The sequence below is a fragment of the Electrophorus electricus genome, chromosome 1 (genome assembly GCF_013358815.1).
Source record: "Electrophorus electricus isolate fEleEle1 chromosome 1, fEleEle1.pri, whole genome shotgun sequence".
In the NCBI taxonomy this organism is placed as follows: domain Eukaryota; kingdom Metazoa; phylum Chordata; class Actinopteri; order Gymnotiformes; family Gymnotidae; genus Electrophorus; species Electrophorus electricus.
Window position 1 is genome coordinate 22,403,684 of NC_049535.1, and position 12,685 is coordinate 22,416,368.

The following is a 12,685-nucleotide window of genomic DNA, read 5'->3' on the forward strand; positions in this document are numbered from 1 at the left end:
TTTCATATATCAGTGATGAATACTGAAATGACCTGTCAACCCGGAGGAAGGAGTGCAGAGTCTCCTTGATGCAGTGTGAGTGTGTGTGTGTGTTTGTGTGTGTATGTGTGTGTGTTGGGGCGGGCGGAGTTGGGCTGCTCTTCGACTGTGCTCCTTTAACTCACAGTTTTGAGCAATAAAGAGCACTTAAAGGAGAACCGAGCAATCTAACCTCCCTCCAGGCAGCAGAGCCTCTGTCCAGAGCCCATGACATCGGCACCTGTCACGGTGCCATTTCCCTCCCAGAAGCAAGCGCCATGGCTCACGCCACCCGCAACAGTAGAGTGCTGGTCGTCATGCCGACCGAGCTTCAGTCACTGCTAGCGATGGCTAATTCCGTTACGGGTAGGTCAGCGATGACGTCACTCTCAAACTGCAGCTGCCATATCACCACCCCCGCAGCCTAGAGAACTGCGCTGGGGGCTGGGTGGCGCCAGGCAGAGGCTGCCCCTGTCAGAGAGGCTCCGTCATACGGTCGTGGTCAGAGCGCATTAGAGCCAGCCAGGTTGACCCAGACGAGCCGGCGGGCAGTAGAGACGCAGTGCCTACACAGCAGGGAACGGAATATCTCAGCCAACCCCGTCTGGAGTGGCAGAAATATGGTAGAAAACACCGGCCTTTGCTGATGTCACACATCAAACAGCAAATGGACCCCCCCACCACACACACACACACACACACACACACACACACACACACACACTGTGTAACACTCACCAGACCATGAAAGAAACATGGAATAGACTGGAAGTAGTGGACCTGCTGCAGTGTGCAAGCAGCACGTTTAAGAGTACCAGCCCAGGAGCTTAGCAGTTTGTTGGGAGCTGTTTAAATACACTGTGTACTTAATGACACACTACACTTCCATTAACGTTGGACTAACTGAAAGCTTGCCATGGAAAGGTCCCGCACAAAGAGTAGGCATGCACGTGCATGCATGTTGGTGGAGAGGAAATGCAGGTCTGACCAAACTAACATGCTAACATCATGGGTTTGTTTTTAGCTGAAAGGCCTATAACTGACCTGAATCTGTGCACTGGGGAGAGCAATCTTGCTTACCGCTCACACAAACACAAACACACACACACACACACACACACACACACACACACCACCAGGCCCATATTGCCTGTTATGGAGCAGCAGTGCCGCTTGCCCTGGCCCACAATGCACTGGGATACTGGAATGTGATATGTGCTCCAGTCACCAACACTAGGTGGGGGCTGAGAGCCGTATGCTGCACTCAGATGGTCAGAAGTGCAAATCTGGCCCTGTTGCTGGCTCCGCTAATGGCTGCGCTCTCACGCCAATGTACTGGCGGACGGCACGGGGACTCAGGGGCCGTGCTGAGCACTTTGTGGTCTGAACAAATGTGTTTGGTATTAGCATAGTCAAACACATAGATGCACTCAGGACTGCTGAGTGGGGGAAGTTCTGAATGGATTGCTTTGCAAGTGAAATCTACTCAAAATGCATAACACAGCTGGAAGAATGCTATTAACGTTGTTTGTGCAGCTAATGCTTTTTTTTTCACATGATAACCATGTTTCAGTTTCACTCTGATTGTTGGTGGCTTCATGATAGACTTAGAGTTCAGCAGTCTGCTGTCAGATGGGTTAGCAAAGACGTCAGAAACCTTTGCATGTGCGGTTGGGTAAATCATTATCATACAAAATCAGACAATTTCAGCATGTTCCCCTGTGCAGAACTGGGAGAAACAAACATTGATTGGAAACTCACTTGTGATGGATTCGTACAGGCAGTTGAGAGAGTACATTTCTCAACATTTTAATCACTGAGTTCGTAATAAAATCCTGGAGCGTAGATTTAGATTTAGATACAGTATAACAACTATATTTTACACACTTAATTTTGTGAAGTTATATCGTAATGGTTTTTCCACCTATACAGAACAGGTGAATAACAAATGTTTTACTGTGTGTTATATTATAATCTGTAATAGAAAACAAAGCGTTTTAGAAGCAAAGCGCTTAGAGAGCATTTTAGGCTCTTTGTGCTGGAGAAGTTGTTTTGATGAGACTGATGCATTGTGCCAAATTATTTCTGGGAATGGTAGCAGGCAGGAGGCAGGTGGCATGTGCTGGGTGCATTTATTTTGGCTGATCCTTCAGGCACTGTCCCAACTGGCTGTGTGGTCCAAAAAAGCTGGGAAGACAGTGTATTCATAGGCACATCCATGATCAAAAACATGCATTGGCGAAACAGACCACTAGCACACCAGCGGAGACAGGAAGCACAGCCCAGAAAGGCTCTCACAATTGGCACCACTTCACAGACACGTGGGTTGGGTGGGGGAGAATACGCATGGTCCTAACGAGTCCATTTTTAGCTGCAGGGGTGTCTGATCAGTGGGCGGTGCTTGGGAGGAGCCAGGTGCAAACCAGGCAAACCCGTGGTGGCTGGATCTCTGGGATAGTGACACTGTAGAAGGTAGTAAAAATATAGCTTTGAAACACAGCTGGACTGACCTTGTACAAAGAAGTGCAGCTCTGCACTTGTATGGCATTAAGAGGCTTAATGATCTCATTTAAGCATACAGAGGATGTATGGGGCTTTTAGCAAATGAGCCAAAAGAAGAGACATTGTTTCACACTAATTACATAAACTCTGTTTATGTAGTACAGGGACACTCTTTTGCACTAATGACTGAAGCCCTCTATATGCAGCGTAAAGACTGCTTTAAATGATTTGAACTGTATATGTGACTTAGGGGTGCGATTTTGCTCTAATGTGTCAAATTTATTATATGTAACATAGGGGATGGCCTGTCTGACTCCATGGAATCTTCCTGTTGGAACCTTGCAATCTTAGCCACACTCCATTACCCAGGATGCACTTGGTTGCCCAGCACGCATCGCTCATTGATGGTGCCATTCAGTTCTCCTACCTGGGGCATTTTCATAGCACACGTTGCAGGGTAGAGTCGACGTGGCGGAGTGGTCAGGCACGCTTCATGCAGGATGAAGGTTAACGTGGAGGGGGCACAACCCTTGGCAAACAGGTGCAGCCCAGAGAGAGCAAGTGCATGGCTGTGCAGTGTCTCCACTCTAGGTTTTTCTGGATTACTTCGATCAGAGTCCAGCCGCTCAGGCGCTCAGTAATTTGCAAGCAGGTGAGGTCGGCATAGTGATGCACACAGGCCTATCAGCGCGGAGCCCTTGAGGATGGACACAGTCCGGGACAACCAGACTTGATGTGATAGCGGGACTGCGTAGACCCGCCGCCATGTCAGACACAATCCCATAAAGAAGCAGAGAGTGCAGATCATCGATGCGCTCCCTCTCCTGCCGGTCTGATGGGATTGAATTCAATGATATGTCTGCCGTGGCACGGAGATTCGCGCTCAGGTTCGCACTCTTTGAATGGGGCCCCCGATCAATCTGACAGGCCGTCGGGCTGCTGGGGCAGCTGGCCGGGGCAGTAAATCAGCTAGAGCGTCCTGCAGACGTCGTGGTGCCTCACAGACCGGCCGGCTCTGCCGGCACCTCATTTGGTCGCGTGAGAAAACAAACAGCCACTCAAATGTATGTGGAGGTGGATGTGTGTGTGTGTGTGTGTGTGTGTGTGTGTGTGTGGAGATGGCTGCACATGTAGAAATTGCTGTGTGTGTGTTTTTGTGTGTATGTGTGTGTGTGTGTGTGTGTGTGTGTGTCTGGAGATGGCTGCATGGGTGTGTTTGTGCGGACATCGCTGTATGTGTGGAGGCAAATGTGTATGTGTGGAGATGACTGTGTGTGTGTGTGTCTACTTTGCCTCCCTGGCTTTTGGAAGTAGATGGCCCCAGGTGAGAAGTGAGCCTCACACTTAAAGGGACAGTGCAGGAACACAGGTGTGGTGGGACATCAGGATGCCAGTCAGACACCACACATACTCTACACTTCCTTATTCATTTATATCTCCACTCATTTCAGACATCCTTTACACTCTATCTTTGTGTGTGTGTGACTTCAATCAGCAGGCGGGCTTCCGAACGCACCCTGAGTCTCTCTCTCTCTCTCTCTCTCTCTCTCTCTCTCTCTCTCTCTCTCTCTCTCTCTCTCTCTCTCTCATCTTTGTACAGAATGGAAAAGTAGTAGTGGCAGTGACAAATGCACATTTCATATGATACTAATAATAATCCTGGGCGGATTTTTCATCTTTGGTTAATGTGACATCTGATTTAGGTCAGTCGTTAGATGGCTCATTAATTCTTCCTTTCATCTTCCTGCCGCCGAATGTTTCAAATGACCTTCATGCATTATTTTGATCCTTTACATATAGAATTAATACCAGTAGGAGTGAACTTTTTTTTAACCTCCTGACATGGTTAGGTAAGATGTACGGCATGCAAAATCTTTGGCAGCACTGGTTAAAATTCCTGTTACTGTGAATAGTTAAGGACGTAAATGATGACCCGATTTCCAAAAGGCATACAGATGACATTTCTTTTATATTTTAAACTAGATCACTTCATTATTTATTTATCCCTCTTTTACATTCAAAATAGTAAAAAGGAAAGGCCCAAAACAAATGTTTGGGCAGGCTGCATGACCAATACTTAGTAACATCTCTCTGGTAAGCTTTTGTAGTACTTGTTGTAACCAGCTAGGAGTCTCCCCATTTGTATTTGAAGGATTTTTGCCAATTCTTCTATGAAAAAGGCTTGTATTTCTATGAGATTCATGTGCTGTGTTGCATACACTGCTCCTTTGGGGTTTTTCAGTTAGGTTTTTCACAGATTTTCAATGATGTTTAAGTTGGGGGAACATGAGGGCCATGGCAAAACCTTCAGCTTGAAGTAGTCCATTGAAGATTAAGGTGTGTTTAGCGTCACTATCCTGTTGCAGAAGCCATTCTCTATTCACCTTCAGCTTCTTTACAAACTGGGTGTTCTTTGCTTCCAAAATGTGCTAGTATTAATTAAATCTATTCTTTCTTCTACCAACGAAATGTTCCCTGTGCCAGGGCCTGTAACACAAGCCCAAAGCATGACTGTTCCGCCTCTGTTGGAGAGTTGTTATTTTTTCACCAAATTCTGCATCCTTTTTTTCTCTAAACATACCTTTGCTTATTGAGGCCAAAAAATTCTATTTTAGCCATTCAGGATGTGTTTCCAAGATGCAGCAGGCTTGTTTAGATGTTCATTTGCAAATTGAACACACATAGTGTTCAAAATTGAAATTTGTGGCAAAGACACAGGATTTTTTTCCTGATGATGCTCCCATGAAGGCCACATTTGTGCAGGTGTCACTGCACGGTAGAACAGCGCACCACCAGTCTGCCAAATCTTACCACAAGTCTTCTGCAGTCCAGCATGGGTTTTGATTTGCCATTGCAGTAATTCTGCTAGATAACTGCAAAGTTTTAATTTTACATTGTGAACTGGGGAAACGGCTACCTGACAAAGCTTTGCTATCTTCTTACAGCCTTCTCCTGATTTGTGGGCACGATCGTTTTAATGTTCAGAGTGCTAGGCAAGTGCTTAAAGAAGGCTATGGCTGCTGATTTTTGGGACAAGGATGGAGGAGTCCAAGTATTTATGAAGCTTTGGGATTTGCACCACCTGGCCTTTCTTAACCATGACTGTGAACAAGCCATACCTCTAACTAAGGTCTGAGACCTTGGTCTGTGCTTAAATCTCTTAGGGGGCTCAAACCTTTTCATGGTATTCTTTTACTTTTATTTCATTCTAGAACTGTATAAAACAAAAATTATACACCAATCTTACAATGTTCAAAAGAATGTTTCATCTATAACTTTATGCCTTTGGGAGATCAGATGTATGTAATCTTCCTGGAAATGACCAACTGTGTGTGTGTGTGTGTGTGTGTGTGTGTGTGTGTGTGTGTGTGTGTGTGTGTGAGTGTGTGTGTGTGTGTGTGGGTGTGTGCGTGTGTGTGTGTGTTTGTGTGTGTGTGTGTTCTGTAGGTACATGATGAATGTTAGCTGGGATGGAAGGGATTTGTCTTTCACTGAGGATGGATACCAGGAACATCCCAAGTTGGTGGTCATCGTCCTGAACAAGGATCGTGAATGGGAGAAGGTAAGGGATGTTTCCGCTTTCTTTTCCAGCACTGCTTTGATTTCATTGCGGCTCCTTCAAGCAAGCCGTCATTAGCAACTGTTCACGCAATACTATTGTCCGTGAATGCACCATTTTAATTACAGCCTGGAACGATGTGAAAGTGTGTCAGCGTGGTAATCACCCTGACCACACGATGCCAGCTACTGCAAATTCAAAGCTGTGATGAAAGCTTTGGGTTTTTCCAAGATCACAACTTGTCCCTGGCACACCCACAGCATGTCAGGCCATGCAAATGCATACACACACACTTGCACACATATGTTCACATGCGCACGCGCACACACACACACACACACACACACGCACGCACGCACACACACACATGCTCACACACATATGCACACAAACACACACATATCCTCACACACATGCTCACACACATGCTAACATATGTGCACATACACACACATGCTAACATATGTGCACATACACACAACCATGCTCAAACACATGCTCACATATGTGCACATACACACACATGCACACATATGTGCACATACCCACACATGCTCACACACATGCTAACATATGTACAAATATACACACACACACACACGCTCACATATGTACACACACACAGACGCTCACACACATGCTCACATATGTACACATACACACAACCATGCTCACACACATGCTCACATATGTACACATACACACACACACACACATGTTCACACACATGCTCACATATGTGCACATACACACACATGCTCATATATGTGCACATACACACACATGCTCACATATGTGCACATACACACACCTGCTCACACACATGCTAACATATGTGCACATACACACACACACGCTCTCACATGTGCTCACATATGTACATATACACACAACCATGCTTACACACATACACACACATATCCTCAAACACATGCTCACATATGTGCACATATACCCACTCACATGCTCACATATGTACACATACACACACATGCTCACACACATGCTAACGTATGTGCACATACACACATATGCTTACACACATGCTAACATATGTGCACATACACAACCATGTTCACACACATGCTCACATATGTGCACATACACATACACACATGCTCACATATGTACACATATGTACACATACACACAACCATGCTCACAAACATGCTCACATATGTGCACATACACACACACACTCATGCTCACATATGTGCACATACACACATATGCTCACATATGTACAAATATACACATACACACACACACACGCTCACACACATGCTCACATATGTGCACATACACACACATGCTAACATATGTGCACATACACACACACATGCTCACATATGTACACATACACACAACCATGCTCACACACATGCTCACATATGTGCACATACACACACACACACATGCTCACATATGTGCACATACACACATATGCTCACATATGTACAAATATACACATACACACACACACGCTCACAGACATGCTCACATATGTGCACATACACACACACATGCTCACATATGTGCACATACACACATATGCTCACATATGTACAAATATACACATACACACACACACGCTCACACACATGCTCACATATGTACACATACACACACACATGCTCACATATGTACACATACACACAACCATGCTCACAAACATGCTCACATATGTGCACATACACACACACACTCATGCTCACATATGTGCACATACACACATATGCTCACATATGTACAAATATACACATACACACACACACGCTCACACACATGCTAACATATGTGCACATACACACACACATGCTCACATATGTACACATACACACAACCATGCTCACACACATGCTCACATATGTGCACATACACACACACACATGCTCACATATGTGCACATACACACATATGCTCACATATGTACAAATATACACATACACACACACACGCTCACACACATGCTCACATATGTGCACATACACACACATGCTAACATATGTGCACATACACACACACATGCTCACATATGTACACATACACACAACCATGCTCACACACATGCTCACATATGTGCACATACACACACACACACATGCTCACATATGTGCACATACACACATATGCTCACATATGTACAAATATACACATACACACACACACACTCACACACATGCTCACATATGTGCACATACACACACACATGCTCACATATGTGCACATACACACATATGCTCACATATGTACAAATATACACATACACACACACACGCTCACACACATGCTCACATATGTACACATACACACAACCATGCTCACACACATGCTCACATATGTGCACATACACATACACTCATGCTCACATATGTACACATACACACACACACACACGTTCACACACATGTACATTTGGCTATTATCCCTTCTTTATTTTTTCAGAATTGCTGTGGTTCGATGAAAGCATAGCTGCAAGAGTTATTGCAACAGCAGAACAATAGGACAGATTGATTTGTGTAGCTGCTCCTGCAGCGCAGTCAATACTGCTGGGAGACTTAATTGGCAGGACTGGTCCCGTACTGAGAGGCACGGTCACTTATGAAAACTGTGATTTCCCATCCACATCGTGTGTCTCCCGTTCTTTCCAATAGCTCCACTTTATCACAGTCTGAGAGATGAATATGATCACAGAAACATAAGACTTGCCAGATGCTACAGTCCTTTGCACAAAAAATTTACCTAATTTTCAGTGCAAGCCACAAATTGGTGGTTGGCTTTAATATCTCCTTTTCTGGCTTGTTAAGACACTGCTGCCCTACCAATACTCTATTGGATTTGTGTTACACTCAAGTGGAGCGTGTTAAAGGTTTTACAGGTCTTTCTTAGCCTCCGGGCCTGGGAGGTTCAAAGGCTAATGAGGTCAAAAATCAAACTTCACTGTGTCAGTTTACATCATGTAAAGTAACCCTGATAATACAGAACTTCTGCTCCTGGAGCTCTATGCGCATGCAGAGGCTATTTCCAGCCTAAATCCAGTACACCTAATCCAGCTAATCAGTAGCTAACATTTACACGCAAACAGTGGCAGAAGTTCTTTCTCAAACCAGTCGTCAAGTCCACCAGATGGTCCACATTTCTGTTCTGCTTGGTTAAGAAATGGCAATTATCTGGCGGGTCCTTAGGACTAAGAAAAGTTCAGAAACACTAAACTAAGAAACTACTGAACCAAGATGTTTTCATGAGTAGTCCATTCATAGTACCGTTTCCATGCTTTCTAATGCAGTCTAATCTTTCTAATGGCACAGATACAACATTAAATGCTCGCTTTCATGCAGCTATACCTTTACCCACAAGTTTATCTTTTTAAAAAACACACACAGCCAGCTTACATTGTTTTTGCCAGATACCTTTGCTGCAGTGGTTCATGCCATTAATGGAAAATGCACTCCATGACTACACACATAAACAGAGCCGCCGTAAGCCAGCAGAGCGACCCAAGCATTTACAAGTTGAAATAGTTTGGCTAATATCGGCATAACATTGCGTGTTGTAATCGGGTTAATCGGCAGACCGTGACAAACTATCCATGCTTTGTAATATCTTGGACTGTCCATCTTATTTCTAATATCTACTAATACCAGCTCACTAGTGTGCAAGCAAAGGTAGCTCGAGTCTTGAGAATGAATAAACTTGGTCACGGGTGTTAAATGTTGGGTTGGAGCAAAGCTCCAATACTTGGATATGCCCAAGTATAGCAAGTGACCACAAATTTGCATGTACAGGGGAGGAATGCTCAGATTTGAGATGATTCGGGGCAAAGCCCTCCCCCTGCCCCTCCCCCTGCCCCTCCCCCTGCCCCTCCCCTGCCCCTCCCCCTGCCCCTCCCCCTGCCCCTCCCCTCCCCCTGCCCCTCCCCCTGCCCCTCCCCATACCAGCAGCCAACGAGGAAGGGCTTAGATGCTCTTTACACTTTTTTCAAGCAAGCTGACAGATGTAAAGTTCAGACTGCTTGCAATGCCAAATTGAAGCCACATGAAAGCAATTACATTAATTAATTCCATATCAAATTGCTGCTTGTTGATGTTGATTAAAGCAGAAAAATGATGCATGCTGCTTGCCACTCCGCTCGTACATGGTACGATTCACTTTGCTGTCCCCTTGCTGAGAATAATAGAATTCCTGATATATATATATAAAGCTGTGATCTGTGATTCTGAACATACATCAGTCAAATGCAAAACAGAAAGTGTCCAGAAAATGACAAATTAGTCATCTCTTAATGATGCACAGCCCGAGTATCACCTGAGGGGTAAAAAGGGGAGTTCATTAATCTGTCGGAACACGCATGCGGGCATTCATTAATCGGGGTTGCTTGGTCAAAACTCGGATACACAGGACTGTTTATCATGATGCATTTTAAAACACAACAATGCACACATCAGGTGTCTGTGACACGGGCAACGTGACACACACACACGCACGTGTTGGGCTCTGCAGGTGTTTGCTTACGCTTGGCCACTGAGCAGCAGCGGTTCCAACCTCGAAATGAGCTACAGTAGCAGTGTAGGAGAGCTACATGACAGATGCATTGTTTTTCAGACCATAATAGGAGTGTAATGCGGTTTGGCACTGCGTTACGCTGATATTAATCTGACAAAGCCAATTCATCAACGCCGAAGTGCTGGGTGAGCAAAGGCTGCGGGCAGATTTACGGCTCTAGCGGACTGTGGCGGAATATGTCCCGTCACTCCCACGGAAAGCCCGGCAGTGAAGGCTAAGTCCGCTGTTCCGCTGTGGTCGGAGAACATTACTCTGTTATGAAATTTGCGTTGTGAATAAGCTATGACACCACGCAGCTCTGCGTTTAGACTGGTGCCTGTAGTCCTTTATTCGGCAATCACATTCTTCTTAACTGGATTGGAGTAGTTTGCGTAGAAAAGTTACGGTGCGTTACGTTTCCTGTTGTTGAAATTTTATATTCTTACAGATGAATTGAAAAGGTTTAAGTGACAGTACGTTAAAAACACTACTTGTTATTAAAAGTCATTATATGGGTGCCCAGCCAGTGAATTTATGTACAAAGCCACAACTGGCGCATGTACAGGTGGAGAGGAAAAGGGAGTCCATGTTTATTTTAAGAATTGTTTATTTTCATATATTATAGGCTCCAAGAATGTGTCCAAGAATAACTGCTGTTTAGAACTGAAAAGGTTATGTAAGTGTGCATAGACCTAGCTGATGGGGAAAACCCTACATTTGGTAGCGATGTCAACTTAGTTTTAAGGGGTTTTCTCTCACTCTCTGAGCAGTACATGAAAATATATCTGCTTGCTTCAGTTTTACTTCTTGGGTGTTGCATGATTTGCTGCCCCCTGGGCCTGATCCTGTGGAGAAAAAGTCTTTATTTAAGAAGATTGCTGCCGCTCACCAGAAGTGACTCAGCAGGCCAAGCCCGCCTCACTTTGAATGACAGAAGGCACAGGAATGACATCACAGCCTTAATGTGAACATTGTGCAAGCCCACACCAGGGTATAAGCTTGTTTGAGTTTGGAAAGTGGGACAGTTTTACTGTGCTTGGAAAAGCCGGTGCTGTGTAAAATCAAAACGATTCTCGTCCCAGAACTTTATGTGTAACATTCTGCCTTTCTTAAGACAGTGTGTTGAAAAAGAGCATTATGACAAAAGCAGACATCCAATTCCCTGATGGTTGTAAACTTCATAAGTCAAAAGCATCTGTTGCATGTGCTCATTAAAACATTAGAGCAGATCTGTGGCCGCCTGCTTGCTGTTTCAGGACTCCTGGGCCATCTCTCTCCATTTTGATAACCGTCATGGTTTCGTAGGAGCACGCAGGCACGCTAATTGATTTAGTTTGCACCCAGCCACAGTTTCAGAGGAACAACAACAATCTAGGCTACCTTACTAAAAACAAATCGCATGTGGATGAGAGTTAAGGGTATAGTTGTTTCTCATTTACTGTGCCAAACTATAGGCCGCAGATAGTGTGATTGTGTTTTTTGTTGTTGTTATTAGCTTTCAGATAAATTACAGCCATCACCCAAAATAAATTGCCTTTGAATTAGTACACATCTGTGATCTTTTTGGTTTTGCCCATGTAAAATCTTTCTCCCCAAAGCTACTTATACATTTTTAAAGAACAATTCTTCCTCAGATGGTTTTTTCACAGAGCTGGATATTTTAGACAGCTGGGCAACTTAATCTAAAAGCAACCCTCTTTTTGTGTAAGCTGCATCTGCCATTTATCTTACAACTATGTGTGTGTGTGTGTCCCAGTACGGCCCCTCCCTCAAACGTCTCCCTGTGTGTGTATTGGCCACGCCCTGCCTGTGTTTCATACCTGCTCCTTACTGTGTGTTAGTGTACATGTATATAAGTCTTGTGTCCGAGTATAGGTGTTGTCGATGTTTGATCCAGGTTAGTTCGCTAACTGCGTTGTCGTCTTTATATTAAATAAACGTTTGTTGTGTTAGACACGGCTCGTCCCCACATCCTGCTTTGCGTCCGCATAGAAACATCAACTGCCGAAGGATACTGGAAAAAACTAACAAGAAGAAGGGGTGCAACCGTTCCTCCCCAGCCCT

At 44.6% G+C, this 12,685-nt stretch overlaps 1 protein-coding gene across 1 annotated transcript in view; it reads left to right on the top strand.

Annotated features, from left to right (window-relative positions):
- The window catches only part of grin2aa (glutamate receptor, ionotropic, N-methyl D-aspartate 2A, a), a 111,667-nt gene that overhangs the window by 58,513 nt on the left and 40,469 nt on the right, over window positions 1–12,685 (top strand). Inside the window, exon 4 of the mRNA XM_027002767.2 lies at window positions 5,968–6,082. Coding sequence (XP_026858568.2) covers window positions 5,968–6,082 — 115 coding nt within the window. The remainder of the gene's footprint in view (window positions 1–5,967; window positions 6,083–12,685) is intronic.